Source organism: Notothenia rossii (assembly GCF_949606895.1).
Source record: "Notothenia rossii genome assembly, chromosome: 1".
Lineage (NCBI taxonomy): Eukaryota > Metazoa > Chordata > Actinopteri > Perciformes > Nototheniidae > Notothenia > Notothenia rossii.
Window position 1 is genome coordinate 92,214,174 of NC_136912.1, and position 17,663 is coordinate 92,231,836.

At 40.9% G+C, this 17,663-nt stretch overlaps 2 protein-coding genes across 7 annotated transcripts in view; both read right to left on the reverse strand.

Annotated features, from left to right (window-relative positions):
* Positions 1-848: 848 nt before the first annotated feature.
* use1 (unconventional SNARE in the ER 1 homolog) lies at positions 849-8,411 on the reverse strand. The gene is made up of 8 exons (XM_079681218.1): positions 8,254-8,411; positions 7,085-7,134; positions 6,909-6,987; positions 6,523-6,675; positions 6,133-6,148; positions 5,083-5,113; positions 4,804-4,966; positions 849-2,326 (listed from the first exon to the last, which is right to left on the reverse strand). The coding sequence occupies exons 1-8, from the start codon at positions 8,350-8,352 to the stop codon at positions 2,144-2,146; spliced, it is 774 nt and encodes a 257-aa protein (XP_079537344.1). The 5' UTR covers positions 8,353-8,411; the 3' UTR covers positions 849-2,143.
* Positions 8,412-10,600: 2,189 nt separating this feature from the next.
* The window catches only part of myo9b (myosin IXB), a 106,118-nt gene continuing 99,055 nt past the window's right edge, over positions 10,601-17,663 (reverse strand). For 4 of the 6 annotated variants that reach the window (XM_079681087.1, XM_079681091.1, XM_079681089.1 and 1 more), the window contains 5 exons: positions 17,299-17,422; positions 16,073-16,123; positions 14,681-14,796; positions 13,852-13,976; positions 10,601-12,629 (listed from right to left, as the gene is read on the reverse strand). In XM_079681087.1, coding sequence (XP_079537213.1) covers positions 12,109-12,629; positions 13,852-13,976; positions 14,681-14,796; positions 16,073-16,123; positions 17,299-17,422 — 937 coding nt within the window. In that variant the 3' untranslated portion in view covers positions 10,601-12,108. Of the gene's footprint in view, positions 12,630-13,697; positions 13,751-13,851; positions 13,977-14,680; positions 14,797-16,072; positions 16,124-17,298; positions 17,423-17,663 lie in introns of all 6 variants that reach the window. The other 2 variants (XM_079681092.1, XM_079681088.1) reach the window with 2 other exon arrangements.

The window sequence follows — 17,663 nt, forward strand, 5'->3', positions numbered from 1 at the left end:
GTTCTTGAGATTGAGGGAAAAATAAACATTTATTTGAATCAGAATCATTTTGAGTTTTTTATAGCTACAATTTGCTTGTTATACTTACTTCTACACAAATTACAATTTCAATGCAGGACTCTTACGTGCACAGAGTATATTTATTGTGCAGTAATAATACTTCCAATAAAGTAAAGCATCTGAATACTTCCTCTACCTCTTTAATGAAGTTGTAACAAACGCACCCACCACCCGTCGGAGGGGGGCGAGATTAACCTGAGCTAACAGTTAAAGGCGAGTACGGCAAATAAAAGTTGTAACAAGCAGTAGTGCTGAGCAAAGTGACTAGAACGCAACCACACACTTATAAAAAACCAAACACTTTATAAAGTCAGGCAACACTAACTAGGCTTCGTGTGATTTATTTGCACCTTACTTTGACCATCCGTTCGCTGTTACTGATCATTGTGGAGAGCTGGCAGACGTTTTGTTTTGTATTATAGCAGCTATCGGATGGAATCAATACCTGGGCTGCACAGGTTGTCATGTGTGTTTTAAGCCTCCTTCAGTCCTCAGATCGCTTCTAAATGAGTCGTGGGGTTAATTTAGGATTCATGGCTGGTGATGCCTTCAGGGTCATGGAGGTCGTCATGGTTCTTATAGGAAGGCAGTGAGCGACACCCAGTGGCAGAGAGGTGTCACTGCATGTAGGATTTTCAAAAACACAGTGAGAAATGTAGTGTTTTTGTTTATGAGGAAAGGTCACACAGAGCTCCTACAACTCACTCACGGTTTTTATGCCAAAACGATATTTTAGCGTCTTCATACTTTCTTGTGATCTTAAATACATTTACAACAGCCAGTCTGGATGTAGTTGATACAGGGGGTTACAGTCATTTTAATGGGAACAAATTCACTTCATCAACATCCTCAGCAACACAAGACAATTCATCACCTGATGCACATTTATCGAATCAACCACGGACACTCACAGACTCAAACACAAGGAACAGGACTCAGGGAATCGGACTCATGAGGAGGGGGGCCGGACATTTTAAAACCCTAACGCCACAAAGCACTAATGGCGAAAAACGAGGATACGTTTGACTTCATGTTTGAGAATAGTCGAAATGTAAAGAATAAAATCAGTGTTTCTGTAGTCGAACTCTTGAAAATAAAGTTTCCATTTTACTACCTTTTTTTATCTTGCATTTCGTGAATGAAGTCTAAATACGTCCAGAAATAAATCAAGCTATTATGATAATTCCACAAGTGTAAGCGCATAAAGAAACTTGGGTTTTAATCTTAACATCTCGACTTTTAGTCTTTAAATGCAAAATAAAACATTAAGCATTTTTCCTTCTCTCATTATTCCTGATTTAACTCCTTTACTCAATTTCTTCACAATGAACGTCTCAAAAACTGAACTTATTAGAATAAAATTGAACCAATGCTGACATCAGTTTAGTCGTTTTGGAATTAAACTTTAACCCAAAAGCATTTATACGTAGTATATTTTATTATACACTATAATGTAGTAGTTTATTAAGATAGTTTTCAACACATAACGCCTCCTGCTCTATAAACAGCTAATAATACCACTGATGTAATAATTAATATGTCTTCACAGGAGAAGATAGAATGTTGAGAAACACTTAAAGATGTCCTTATAGCCACAAATCGTTTTTAAACAAGGGCTCATAAATGCAGTTAAAGTGTTTTTCTAAACTATTTTAAGATTTCCAAAGATGTCTATAAGTCAGGATTTTAGATATGTATTTTATTTAATATAGTGTTCAAACTGTGTCTGATGTTCAGTAGATGGAGGACGGATTGTGAACTCTTCAGGATGTTTGGAAAAGGTTCTACAAAAGATGATTTAGTCGCACTGCATGAGAACCACATGTAAACACGGCTAGTCTACCTGGTGATGAGATAAGTAAGGCTTACTCCCTGCTCTCTGGGTGCTAAGACAGGATGCTCTTCTTCACCATCCTTTTTGTATCCTGTTTAAAAAAAGGAAACCGATGCTCTAACCACGTTTCTAAACCTCCACGAGGAAGATGCTTCTATTTTCAAAAGTGCATATGTTTCAGTCCATCTCCGCTGCGTTACACAGGAGGAGGAAGCACTAAGAGTTCGGGGGGGGGGGGGTTGACGGTCATCATCGCAGCCGGGGGAAGATTCTGATGAAGAGGATCATGCTGATGAAGGAGAAGGAGACGAGGATGAGCATCAGCCACAGCAGCCAGTTCACAGACTTCTTGGTGTGCTGCTCCAGACGCTCCGACTCCGTCTTCAGCTTCTCGAAGTTCACATCGGCCTGACGCATCGACTGGCTCAGAGTCTGAGGGGGATGGACAGGTTGATGATGCTTAGACAGCAGGATAATCCCAACATATTAACACTACTTTTGGATTTCTGAAGTGAAAATCTAACATTATAAAGGTTATAAAGGAACTACAGCACGGTCACATGACTTCACGCCACCACCGCTAAGCTAAAGGAGGCTAATGTTGGGCTATAAAGGAACTACAGCACGGTCACATGACTTCACGCCACCACCGCTAACCTAAAGGCGGCTAATGTTGGGCTATAAAGGAACTACAGCACGGTCACATGACTTCTCGTCACCACCGCTAAGCTAAAGGAGGCTAATGTTGGGCTATAAAGGAACTACAGCTCGGTCACATGACTTCTCGTCACCAACGCTAAGCTAAAGGCGGCTAATGTTGGGCTATAAAGGAACTACAGCACGGTCACATGACTTCTCGTCACCACCGCTAAGCTAAAGGCGGCTAATGTTGGGCTATAAAGGAACTACAGCACGGTCACATGACTTCTCGTCACCAACGCTAAGCTAAAGGCGGCTAATGTTGGGCTATAAAGGAACTACAGCACGGTCACATGACTTCTCGTCACCAACGCTAAGCTAAAGGAGGCTAATGTTGGGCTATAAAGGAACTACAGCACGGTCACATGACTTCTCGTCACCAACGCTAAGCTAAAGGAGGCTAATGTTGGGCTATAAAGGAACTACAGCACGGTCACATGACTTCACGTCACCACCGCTAAGCTAAAGGCGGCTAATGTTGGGCTATAAAGGAACTACAGCACGGTCACATGACCTCTCGTCACCACCGCTAAGCTAAAGGAGGCTAATGTTGGGCTATAAAGGAACTACAGCTCGGTCACATGACTTCTCGTCACCACAGCTAAGCTAAAGGAGGCTAATGTTGGGCTATAAAGGAACTAGAGCACGGTCACATGACTTCACGTCACCACCGCTAAGCTAAAGGAGGCTAATGTTGGGCTATAAAGGAACTACAGCACGGTCACATGACTTCTCGTCACCACCGCTAAGCTAAAGGAGGCTAATGTTGGGCTATAAAGGAACTAGAGCACGGTCACATGACTTCACGTCACCACCGCTAAGCTAAAGGAGGCTAATGTTGGGCTATAAAGGAACTAGAGCACGGTCACATGACTTCACGTCACCAACGCTAAGCTAAAGGCGGCTAATGTTGGGCTATCAAGGAACTACAGCTCGGTCACATGACTTCTCGTCACCACTGCTAAGCTAAAGGCGGCTAATGTTGGGCTATCAAGGAACTACAGCACGGTCACATGACTTCTCGTCACCACCGCTAAGCTAAAGGAGGCTAATGTTGGGCTATAAAGGAACTACAGCACGGTCACATGACTTCACGTCACCACCGCTAAGCTAAAGGAGGCTAATGTTGGTCTATCAAGGAACTACAGCACGGTCACATGACTTCACGTCATCACAGCTAAGCTAAAGGAGGCTAATGTTGGGCTATCAAGGAACTACAGCACGGTCACATGACTTCACGTCACCACCGCTAAGCTAAAGGAGGCTAATGTTGGGCTATCAAGGAACTACAGCACGGTCACATGACTTCCCGTCACCACGGCTAAGCTAAATGTGGCTAATGTTGTGCGGCTTATTTAGACACTTGTTAGGACTCGCCGTTTTGGAATTCATCAGTGGGGTATTTGCTGACGTAGAACAAAAAGGTTAAAATCTCTTCAGCTCGTGTTAACCACAGCCCTTATTTCAGGTTAACAACCAAAAACACATTCAGAAAACCCTTGACTTCCAGACAAGGGAACAGGAAGTGCTTAAAAACGGACGGGTCTGTAGGTCTGTATGTGTTTAGGTGTGATGTTCTGTATGTGTGTAGGTCTTTAAGTGTGTGTGTGTGTGTGTGTGTGTGTGTGTGTGTGTGTGTGTGTGTGTGTGTGTGTGTGTGTGTGTGTGTGTGTAGGTGTGTAGGTGTGTAGGTGTGTAGGTCTGTAGGTCTGTATGTGTGTAGGTGTGTATGTGTGTATGTCTGTAGGTGTGTATGTGTGTAGGTCTGTAGGTGTGTAGGTCTGCAGGTGTGTAGGTGTGTGTGTGTGTGTAGGTTTGTAGGTGTGTATGTGGGTAGGTCTGTAGGTGTGTAGGTCTGTAGGTGTGTTGGTGTGTAGGTGTGTAGGTGTGTAGGTGTGTAGGTCTGTAGGTGTGTAGGTCTGCAGGTGTGTAGGTGTGTGTGTGTGTAGGTGTGTAGGTTTGTAGGTCTGTATGTGTTTAGGTCTGCAGGTGTTGGTCTGTATGTGTGGAGGTGTGTAGGTCTGTATGTGTGTAGGTCTGCAGGTGTGTAGGTGTGTAGGTGTGTAGGTGTGTAGGTGTGTAGGTGTGTAGGTCTGTAGGTCTGTAGGTCTGTAGGTCTGTAGGTGTGTAGGCATGTAGGTCTGTAGGTGTGTAGGTCTGTAGGTCTGTAGGTGTGTAGGTCTGCATGTGTGTAGGTGGTGTGCAGGTACCTGGTTGTCCTGCTTGATGATGTTCTGCGCTGCCAGGCTGTTGTTCTTCAGGTTCCTGGCCAGGTTCAGCATGTCCTCGGCCAGTTTCTCCTGCAGGTTGTGGTGGTGCTGCATCACGGCCTCCAGCTCCGCCGCCGACTGACGCTCGTCCATAGGAACTCCTCTGCACACACAGCATGGAACACTTTGTTTCACTGAATACAGACACACTACTGAAAGGGATCAAAGCTCAAAGTTAAATGTATTTAAAAAAGGAAGAAATGATACGTGCGGTTTTACCTTCTGTTTCGCAATTCGTTTTCCGACATGCCTGTAGAGAGGAGAGAAAGGTCAATCAGCAGGCTAGCTTATTAAATATAATAATGTTAATAATTATAATAAGTATAATCATCAGCATGAGAGGCCTGTCAAGTGTTCAGCTGTTTATGTAAGGAACAGGCAAGTCTGTCCGTATATATACTAGGGCTGGGAACGATTAATCGAATATTCAAAATTATTCAGGTATTCGAAAATGAGTTATGAATATTTTTATTCTAATTTCTTTTTTTTTTGTTTGTTTTTTGTTTTTTGGGAGGGGTGCAGCAAAAGTTGATTACATATGATCAAATGGAATAATCCCATGTATAGACAGAGCCATAGCTAAGTGTGTTAGGTCTAAAGGTGTGTGTTGCTCCGCTCACCGGTCCCTCACAGCGGGCAGAGCTGCAGGTGCTGATCTCTCCCTCTCTCGCGTCCGGTTATACTTCACTCGCGTTTATCTCCAAATCCATCAGATCTAGCTAGTTCGAGCTAATGGTATGGCTGCTGCCCCTCCCTACACGCAGATCACGCAGACTCAAACCTCATCTTATGCCCACATTCCAGCTGAGAGGGTCTTCTCTACAGCTGGTCTGATTGTGAATCGTTTCCGCACCCCCCTCTACCCTGAGTAGACATGCTCATATTCTTAAAGAAGAAAGAGTATTGCATAGCTGCATTCTGTGCATAGGCCCTGTTAGAGGTTGTTGATCTCTGTTGTCATGGGTTACGTTACCCTAACCCGTTATGCTGTTCGTGTATGATCCCTCTTTCATTTAAAACCAAGTTATGTTTTAAGCATGAAAGCTGTAGGCCTATAGCTGTCAGCTATTCAAACTGTGATAACCAGTTCAATACATTTGACAAATTCGACTTGGTTTTTATACTCATTTGGACATTTATTTATTTATTTTTCAAAATTAAAATGTTTAGTTTTTTTGTCAACATTTTTCCCACATTTTTGGTTGTTGTTATAGGATATGTACATTTCGGTTACCCGTTTTTGTTGGCGCTTAGAAAAACATGTCTTACCTTTGCCTGACAACCCCTGTAACGACAGAAAAAAAGGAAATGTGTGAATTTTAACATCTAGTTGTTTTTTTACACATTTTTTAAACCAGAATTTTGCCAGTAAATGGTGAAAAAACGTGAAGCTCATTTTGAATTTGACTAGGAACTTTAGAATATTAACAAATATACAAAATATAACATCAAACTTGTTTAAACAGTTAAGACAATGTAAATTGTGTATGAAGAAATCTCCACATGTGATTTCATCTTGATTTGAATCCATTGACACACATTTGTATTTTGAACTATTACCTACTGGCTAATTATCCATATTTTAAATTGCTATTCATATTGTTTGGTTATTTTTGTAATGTACGGTGTTTGTCTGATCGGGTGTTTGTCTGATCGTACCGTGCCGAGCAGCTCGTCCCTCATCTCTCCGGTGCATCGTGCCTTCGTCTGCATGTGGACCGTTTTAGAGACCGGCATCCTCTCATTGGCTATCGTTGGGGTTCGTCCGGGGGCGAGGAACTGATTGGCTAAAGCCTTCTCTGTCGTTGAAGACTGTGAACGAGAACAGGAGAGACATGAGATCATGAAACAGCAGAAAAACTCAAAGGATCAATTCACGTTTCATGGTTAGTTTTTAGGATATACAGTTCAAATAACTATTAAGGCTAACAGAGAGTGGACTTCTGTTTTGAACATAAATATCAAAGTGCAAATAACGCATCCAGCAAATAATGGGAAATCACAATAATCTTGATATTATAAGTTTGTAAAATATAAACACTGACCAGTTTGTCTGCCTCAAGAAGTCCTTTCAGGAAGTCTACTTTTCTCATGTATTCAGTCAGTAATTCTGCAGTGGGTTTGCTGTGGAAAAACAACGTGTTATCGACTTGTGGGCAATAGAAATAAGTGATATAGAAAACATGAAGACACTCGAGCGATAATATAATAGGGATCTTACCTAACGCTTTTCCTCAGAGCCACCATCATCTCCTCCAGAGCACCGACATACTACAGGACAGAAAACACAGGATTGGATGTCAGCTGACAATAGTTTGGATGTTTATACAGTTTTATACAGACATAAACTTGACATTAATTAAGCTCTGCCCCTTTGGTTGCATCTTCATTGCATAAGACATCTAAGAGAGAGCAGCTCTAAGGACTACACGTTTTAAGATGGGGAAATTCAGGAGTATTTAAATAACCTGTCCAGATGTTAATCGTGGCTGTCAACTACTTCGAATGTATTAATTATTAATAATAAAACCTAGAAATTAGGCTGTGTGGAATATCACAGTGATATACAACTTAACATTTAACTCGACTAGTTGTGGTTGTTGGTTAGGGGCTGGTGAAGTTAATAGTCAAATTATCTAAATGTTATTATCAAAATACAAACCTTTGGAATATAAGAATACAAATGGTTTGGTGACTGGCCTCTTCACTTTAATAAAGACGGACACGTGATACACCTGGAGTAAATTCACAAGCTACCCTGCAGTATACAAAGTCATTCAAACTAGCTGCACCTTTACCAGCTTTGAGAACACTTTCATGATCAATCATTATAAAACATATTATATATATTATTCTGAAATGGTTGGACCAATCTGCATGCATGAGTATTTTTATGCTAATACTTTTACTTCAGTAACCTTTTTGTTCCAGGACTATTACTAGTATTCCTACACTCGGGTACTTCTACTTGTATATAAGTACAAGACCTGAGTACTTTTTCCAACTCTGAATGAGTAATATAAGTATATTTAAGTTAAAGCTATGGTCACGACTCCATTGCACCAATTCTAACTGTTGACCGTTGGTGACTGTTAATGTCTGTTAGCTGTCTTTAATACAGTAAGCTAACTTAAAAAGGTTAGCAAAACAATCTGCAAGTCAACTATAAAGCTGTGAATGTTTTCATTTTAATATAATATTTGTACGTGTTTCAGAGGATACAAATGCCAACATGACAGAAAACAGTGTCGGTGTTTCAGTGACGACGTGGCTAACAGACAGCCTGAGCTAAGAGCTAACAGCTAACAACAACAGTCATGCTAACTCTAGCTTAATAAGGTCAGATAAAAACAGGTCCGAACGAAAATATTTTATTTTAAATCTTCTCACCTTTTCTAACCTCCATTCTGCTTCTCCTCGTTTCTCCGACGCTATAGACTCACAGCGGGACAACAATCTGATAAAATTGATCTCCAGTCTAGAAGCCATGTTTGAAGCTGACAGCCGCAGTAGCAACGTCGAGGTGGAATGACGTAGGCGGAGCGTCACGGCACACTGGCCAATCAGAATTATTAAAAATGTATCCAGACAGTGAAACTAATTCTGATATATATTATATGAATTAAAATATAATATAACGATAATAACAATTAAAAAAACAACAACAATAAATACAAATAATATCATTATAGTTTGTGGTTTTATAATAATTATTTTTAGGAGGGATTTTAATAATTAAAAGGTAAATAATATGAATATACAGCTAGTAAGCATCACTGTCCAACTTTATACCCGCCTTACATTCAATATAAATCACATCAAAGATCTTCTCATGTACTCTTCTGGCCCCTGAGTATAGTTTTTAAGTTTAAGTTTGATCATTTATAAAACGACCTCATGCTTAAAAAATGACATCCATGAATTGTTACTTCCAGGTTTCTTTAATATCAGAAATCAGTTTTTCGTAACGTGTGACCTTATGACTCCCAAATGGAGACAGCATTGTGTTACAACACTGGATAGCTATGGCAAACACATTTTATTTATGGACTAACTTTTCTATATAAATAATACTTGAAATCAATGCAGCATTTTATTACTACACTGGACGAGTATTACATACCTTGTTTTATTAGATCTTGACATGTTTGAGTGTGTGGTAAAATAGTTATGCATTGATTCAGAGGTTTGATTTGAAATTGAATTATATATTTAAGTTGACTTTAAAGGAAATATTGATACTTATATGAACACATACCTGCTGATCCTGAAGGGGAGTCTTCCTGTGTCTCCTCCAATTTAAAACCCACGTTTATTTCCCCTTGTTCCTGTAAAGGTGCATGTGGGTTCACTTCGGTTCAACTACTCTCCGGAAGCATGTGAACAAATATAAAAATTATTTAGCCATGAGTGTTTACCTGCAAAGTTCAGTACAAACTGGCTTAATGGTTGTTTCCATGCAGAATATAAAATGTTGTTTTAAAATTCTTCAACCACTTTAACTGTCCTGTTAAAACCATAGGGTCGCCGGTTCAAGCCCCCGAACAGACCTAAATATGGATTGTGGACTGCTACTTGGAGAGGTCCCAGTTCACCTCCTGCCCTGCCGTGGTGCCCTTGAGCAAGGCACCGGACACCCTCCCCCCCCCACTCCCATTGCGCTGCCCACTGCTCCCAGTACTAGACTCCTGGTACTAGGATGGGTTAAAAGCAGAGAACACATTTCACTGTGTGTGCTGTGTGCTCTGCATGTGTGACCATTAAAGAGGGTTTCATCCCTCCCAATTCTATTCTATAAAACAAAAAATCAAACAGCCAAACCTTAATTTAAAGGTGGGGTAGGTAATTTTGGAGAAACCAGCTCGAGTGCGCTAGAATTTGAAAATACACAGCCGGAAAAAATCTGCCACTTCCTTCAGACTTCCTCACAGAGCCCCTCCTCCAACACACACGAACGCGCACATGACCAATGAGGGCACGAGATAAGTTTGTGCACAGATGGAAGGCTGACAGGCAGGTAGGCCATCCAGTTATTTTAGCCGGGCCGGCTCAGATGATTGGTCGTGCTTTTTACAGCGCCACGGCTTCCACAGGTGACATTTGTTTATGGATTTTTTGTCAAAGCACTTTGGATATTCATTGCTATCAGGATGTTAAGAGCATTCCACGGAATATAACAAAAAGTGTATCTCGAGCCGGTTTCTCAAACTTACCTACCCCCACCTTTAAGTGAGGGTTTAGATAACAGAATCTCTACCTTTTGTTTAAATCTTTCGAGTTGTGCTCTTTTACGACCACAAAAGAAAAACCTCATCTCGACGGTTGTTGCTTAACATTAGACCTGAGCTGAAGAGCCTGGAAAATGGCATTTGATTCCCTACTGTATAACGTTAAATCAAGCTCTCGTTGTTTATTTTTAAAAGATAAAACAACTTGTATTAATTGCAAAAAATTAACAAAAATGGCAAAACATGTAAGTTGAGCGTGTTGGAGAGAAACTCCAGAGGGAACACAGGGATGTTAGCCTCTGCCGACCATTTACATGCACACAAAGGGGAAACTCCCAAAAGTCTAAAATCACTGAACCATTTTGCTGCAATTAAAACGATCACATCTATTTAAAATGCCCCTTCAAAAAGGTATTGCTTTTGTATAGTTGTCACTGCTTATATTAGTTTTAATGAAATAAAATGTCCCTGTTTGGAGGAGATAATAACACACACACACACACACAGCAGCAGATGTAACAAGCATCATCACGTTCTGTATTGTCACGTTAATACTAATAACCATTACAGTCATTCAGTCCCAACCACACACTCTCTGTTACACATTACACATCCTCTTAGTATCCACACAGACTAACACAGACACCATTCAACAGCAGTCAGAGAGGAACATTAGTATTACATTTCATACAAAGCTCTGTTGGCTTTGAGTCGCAGCTGAGAGAAGTTCATTGTAGAAAAAAAAAAGAAAAAAAAGTGGGCGAGGTGAGTTCGAGGGGCTCTGAAGACGTCGTGGCACGGCTGGGTTTGTGTTGTGTTTATTTCAAAGGAAAAAGTGGCGTGTGCTGCTCCCGTTTCCCTTTGTGAGGCGATGACTTCCTGTTTGTTGTGCGGTGCGTGGAAAGACACGTTTAAAGTCCTTAATTCAAACATGTCATGCGTCACAAAAAGACAAATTGTACCCTGTCTTAATCCCCACATGAGTTTGTACTGTACACCACCAAGGCACTAGCTAACATTTCAGAGAGTTTTGCTCATGATGAGAAATGAAAGTGCAGAATCTCCTTGAATTAGCACAAATGTGTTTAAAAAAGAACAACAGGGGGAAGGAAATACAATTGCTGGTCCATCGTTATGATGCGACAGAAAACAGCCTCATGGACAATATATTAAAACGGTAGAAAAAGGTGCTTGGCAACATGTGGTCCAGTCGTTTAGAACCGTCATGGAGGACAGTAAGGCTGAAGCAGTTTGTGTCACTCTGTAGATCCACTGCAGCTCTCCTCGTGTTCACAGGAAAAGGGTTGGGATTCCGGATCATGTTCATCCATAATTGTCATTTCTTCTGCGGTTTTTGTCCGTAAATCCATCATTTTCTCCCAAATGAGTCTACTTGTCAGCAGTGCGAACTCGAAAATGTAGCGCACCCCAAGTGTTCTTTGTTAAAACGTAGAGTACGGGTCCCCAGCACATAGAAACAGCCAGATGCTAACTTGCATATGTTGGGCAATCTGTACAATTAGTATAAATTGCATTAATTAGCACAATAGCTAAAAAATGGCTTGGCGGATTTGGACAATTTTGGTGTGGTTTTCGGGGTATTTTAAAGTTGTTGAATTCATTTCTGACATTTTAAGGATCAAAATGGCAGTTTTGAGTTTCCTAAAACTTTAAAATGTGCCCAAAACTCATCAAAATCAGCCCAAGATACGACTACTTTCTGAATAAAACTGCAATTTTGGACCCTGAAAATGTCAGAAATTGATTCAGCATCCTCAATAACCTCCAAATCCACTCAGAAATGGTCAAAATTAGCCAAGCCATCTTTTAAGCTATTGTCTGTATATTCCAATTAATGCGAATTATGGCAACTTATGCTAATTGTGCAAATTGCCGAACACAAGCAAGTTATCCTCCAGCTGTTCCTATGTCCTGGCAACCCGTACTTTACATTTATATCATAAAACCTCGGGGTGATCAACACTCCGGGTTCACAACAGGACTCTGAGCCGTCCAATCACACGTCATCGTCCATGTAAGGAATGTCGGGGTCAGAAAATCGTCTCTGGCTCTTTGCAGCGTGTGTGTCTTGATTTTGAAGAGTTGGTTTTGCGGTGGAGGTGGAGATGGAGATGGAGGAGGAGGCGGTGGAGGGGGGGCAGGAGGAAAAGGTCAGCATGAGGTCGCCCCCCTCGGACCCATCGAAGTACAGCGACTGTGTGCTTTCTTTACGACGACCCGAACGCTCCTGCCTGCGCACCAGGAACTGGAGCGCCTGAGTTGCAGACGGGGGGTGAGACGCACGGGAGGCCTGCGGGAGGACGCCATGGGGGAGTCTAACGGAGCCGTGGGGGATGATGGGGGTGCGGCGCTGCAGTGGGTTCCTGCAGGAGGAGGGGGAGGAGGAGGAAGTGGGGTTTGGAGGGGAGAGCTGCCGCAGGGAGAGGCGTCCTCCAGAGACTTTACGGCGCAAAGACAGCTCCGAGGGTTTGGGGAGACACTTCGGACGGGACCTCTGATGGGAGGGGGAGCCACGTCCTGGAAGAGAGAGGGAGGAGGGAGAGGAAGATAAACACGTTTTCTCTAATAGATCGTAAGATGCAACGATGAGGGTGAAGATGAATGGAAGAGCATGCAATGTACAAACATGTTAATGGAGGCAAACATCTGAGCCAAATGATCATCAAAGAGAGACTTTGGGATTTTTCAACATGGACCCTATTTGTGCTTTGTGTCAAATGACAACAATAAAAAAAAAAAATTGATAAAGTATTGAGTGAGTATGATCGGGGTCGATGTTTCTTTTGTAACAGGCTGAGACTAATATTGCATGACATGTTTTAGATCAGTGCTTCTCAAACTTTTTTCAGTAGTGTACCCCCTTTGAAACATTTCTCAGCCAAGTACCCCCTGACCGACCCCGAACATTTTTGATCGAAAAAGCCTATTCAAATAATTCCAATATAGTGATGTTCCCTCAGTGTGAGATTTATTAACTCCTTCATGCATGCATTACAACAAACTAAGGATATTTTCATTTTATGCATGAAAAAAAATTACATACATTTTTTTTTACACTGATTTTTCCAAGGAGTTTTTCAACTGAAGTAATATCTGTTTAATAAACCAATGAAAAAAATGATATATTATGCAAAACTATAAAATACAATACACACATTTGACATGTATATAAAATTGTGTTTTCTATTTAACTTATTGTACTAAGATTATTTTTGTAATCATGCATGGTATTTTTTTAATTAACTTTTTTTTTTTTTTTTTTAAATCTCACGTACCCCCTGCAGTACCCCAACGTACCCCTAGGGGTCCGCGTACCCCCATTTGAGAATCACTGTATTTAGTGGACATACATCACGTGACAGAATAGTTAGTGGTTCCCATTAGTCACAAAAACCTTAAAAAATAAGGTCCAGGTTGAAAAATACAGAAGATACCGTTTAATAAGTTTGAAATGTGGTGCAGCCTATCCCGTCACTGGACTGAACATGACACTCTGTGTTTCTACAAAGTGTGAGCATGCTTCTGTGTTAAACATGCAAAGACACACACAAGACACACACAAGACACTGTGGCTGTTCCTCCAACCTGCTCGTTACAAAGTAGACGTCACCGCCCCCATCACCATCACTGGTCCAGACCTGCACCACAAAACACAGGGCTGGTCTGGTCAGAAACCCACAGGTGAGAGAGAGAGAGAGAGAGAGAGAGAGAGAGGGGGGGGGGGGGGGTTGTTACTCACCTTCAGGCTCTGAGCGCTGCGGCTCCTCCAGGAGACTCTCGGAGCTCAGAGACGCCTCCGAGTCAAAGTTCTCCTGATCTGAGCCGGGCTGCTCCATCTCAGGGAGCCGGCAGGCCAGATCCTCCCTGGGGAGAGAGGAGGGGGGGGGGGGGGGGGTCAGAAACATGTATGTGACTGTCTATGTTTCCTGTAGATATTGAATTGCTCTTTTTACTGCACTGTTAGTGTACAGATGTGTTATTGTGCTGCTGTGCTTATTGTATTTGTGTAACTCTGGCACAGCTGGCTCAAAATAAAGTCCTATCGTATCTTATCTTATAAACACCGTATTTACACAATAATCGTACTTCTGTATGTTGCTGCTTTCAATTCAATCACATATATATTGTCATTTTTATCTTTGCATTATTATCTAAGACAGGTTTAATAATAACAAAATATTTGCAAGAGCACAAACATGGTGTCCTCTTAATGTAGACTCTTAATTTTGCTTTCAAAATGCAACAAATTCATTCGTTTTAGTTCAAATTCAGCGGGAATTTTCTTGTAATTTTTCACATTGCAATACACTTCACAGAAAAACATTATTATTGCAACGTCCGATTTATCTAATTTGTTGTAAGCCCTGTTTTCCCCACTAGCAGGATTGAAGCAGAACATGGAAGAACAAATATTGCTCTGTTTATTTAATGTGAAAGTGCAATTACCGTAAAGTATTTAGTCACAAAAAAGGAATAACCGTGATATCAGTTCGATCCAATATGTGATATATTGACCATATCAGCCCTATGACACTCTCAAGATACATCACTATAGAAACCCTCCTCACTTCTCCTGCTTGATGGACTTGATCCGCTCCACCAGGTTATTTTCGGCCTCCGTGTCCGAGTCCACCGGCTTGGTCTCAGGAACCACGCTGAGGTCAGAGGTCACCTTCTCGTGCACCTGTAGGACACAGAGCATCAACAACTGACACCTCGACACACTCCCCTTCACAACATCAGGTCATTATTATATTCATATATAATAACTACACAGAAGACATGACCCAAATCTGAGAGCTTTTGTTAGTGAGGAGGAGGGGAGGGGCTTCATGCATCTGAACATCACTCCTGCAGCTAAACTACTTTGAGGGGTTAGATACAAAACAAACTAAAAACATTAACTCTAGGGCTCGGAAATATGGCAAAAAAAAAGTCTATCCTTCTATTTATATCTCAACAATGATATACAATTCAGCATGTATTCTGGTAATCAATATATAAACAGTTTAGATTAAAACAAATCACATGGTTAACCCTTTTTTAAATACTCCTGCGTAAATTACGTACTTTTTCCATTTGATTTAGAACTGTATTGCAACAGCTTCAAGATTAATTATAGGGAACAATTATATATACAGTATGTTTTGCTATTTACTGTTTTCTTTACATGCATGAACAAAAACACAAATAATCTAAATAAAACTTTTTTTTAAATATATATATTTTGCTATTTACTGTTTTGTTTTACATGCATGCACAAAAACACAGTCATCTAAATAATTTTTTTTTAAAATGACATTAAGTCTAGTTTGTTAATTGCAAAGAACTGTGATCTAAAAACCAAACAGCAATATTCAAAAGGTGTTCCCTAAAAGAATTGCATTATATATCAGAGACATTTGAGTTAGTATGTGCTAGCAATTGAGACGATGTAACAGTGCATGTAATTGTGTGCAGCGATATCTGGATTTACGATGTTAGCATGTTCTAATCATTATCATACTGTATTATCACCGAGCCCTAATTAACATCGCTTCACAACAGAACTGGTGTGAGGCGTTTACAGACTACATGCAAACAGTCAAGCTATGATAAAGGTTAAATCAACCCACTCCAGAAACATCCAACAACAACGAATCTAACATGACTTTCAAAGCTTTAGATAAGACGGTGCATTAAGATAAAGAAGGCACTGAATAATAAATACAGATGCATGATGACCAACAGGTCACAGTGCTGTCAGGCTTTTGTCTTTGAAATAAGACAAACACATCATCACAACACAAACCCAGGACATCCAACAGCGACATGCAAACTACTACCAGTTAGTAAGGAAGAGTACAAAGGATTATGGGAGGGAGGATGATATGATAAACAGCCAGAGCATCACCCACATCTACCATGCCATGCATCACGGCTCTACTGGAACTACTTCTACTGAGAGCGATGATACGTACCACCACTCCTTTGTAAGGAGCTGAGCACCTGAGCGGTAAGTGCCAGTAGTGCTACAGAGAGACAAGGAACACGCCGGGTTACCCCAAGGGATTACTTCAGCAATGGAGGAAGAAGTACTCAGAAGTTTTCCTCAAGTAAAAGTAGGAATATTACATTTTAAAAAGTACTTTGTTACAAGCAAAAGTCCTGCTTTCAGAACCGTACTCTATTTGAAAAATGTAAACAATGTTTGTGGGTGCAAAATATCGTCTAGCACAGGGGGTGTCAAACTCAATTTCATCGCGGGCCACGTTAGCATTATGGTTGCACTCAAAGGGCCGGTTGTAACTATATAAATATAAATATATAATATATAAATATATAATATATAAATATATAATATATACATATATAATATATAATATATAAATATATAATATATACATATATAAATATATAATATATAAAATAATGTATTATATGACATTATTGCCTCTGAATTGGATTGTTATCGGATAGGGTAATAACTTCATGATTAACTACGTCTGAAAGCAGAGGGGCAAATAATTGAAAGTCTCTTCAGTGCGCATGTCACAAAACGAGATGCATTGTGGGACATGTCGTTTATGGGCAACCTGTTTCTGTAAAGTGGCATGTAACCGTATAATAAACATATTCTTTGCAAGCTCTTGCAGGGCCACATAAAATGAAGTTGCGGGCCGGATTTGGCCCCCGGGCCTTGAGTTTGACACCCCTGATCTAGCAGTTCATTAATAAAAAAAAATGTGTTACCTGCAACACCTGCATGTAGTGTGATCAGTAACATTACCACAGTGTAAAAATACTCTAAGTAAAGTTCTGCATTCAAAATCTAAGTACAAGTATGGGCATTAAAGTAAAAATACTTACTGTGGGTAAAAGCCCATTTTAGAACCACCATATAAACACAGCTAGTAAAAGCAGAGCTCATTTTAATGATGTTATATACCACTGCTGGATATCTTGACTTTGTATTAGCCAGTAATCGGAATCCGTCAAATATTTGTAGCGGAGTACAAATTACAATAATGTCTTTCAAAATGTAGTTTAGTAAAAGTAGAAAACACTCAGGTGAAGTACTTCAGTTAAGACTCCAGCTCTGTGCTTTACCTCCAGACACGAGGCTGAGCTCACACTTCATGAAGTTATGCAGCGATATTTAGACAACACTGATTTAAATAAAGTTTGCGTTGATTTAGTCTCTCACCGTGTTCTGTCTCTTGAGTTTGAGCTGATTCACGGCCAGAGCCTCGGCGAACTCCAGCTGCTCGATCTCCTCCATCTTCTCGTTGTAGCGTCGGATCTGCTCGTTGATGATCATCTCCACACAGCTGCAGGAGGAGGGACGGAGACATCAGACGGTTTAAAGTTACTAGTCACGATGGCGGCTCGGGCTTTTAGCTGCACTGCTCCCAAACTATAGAACTCTCTCTCCCTCCTTCACATCCGACAGTCTGACACAATCACCACCTTCAAGACCCTCCTCAAAACCCACCTGTTCAGATCAGCCTACTCACTGCAGTGCTCCCCATCACCTGCTTCCCCTGAATAACCCGTCCCTGTCATTTGTGT

Coding starts and splice junctions, on each gene's coding strand:
- use1 (XM_079681218.1), bottom strand. CDS start 8,352: ATGGCTTCTAGACTGGAGATCAATTTTATCAGATTGTTGTCCCGCTGT. Junction 6,988..7,084: donor GCTCTGAGGAAAAGCGTTAG/GTAAGATCCCTA, acceptor GTTTTTCCACAG/CAAACCCACTGCAGAATTAC. Junction 4,967..5,082: donor AACGAATTGCGAAACAGAAG/GTAAAACCGCAC, acceptor CTGTGTGTGCAG/AGGAGTTCCTATGGACGAGC.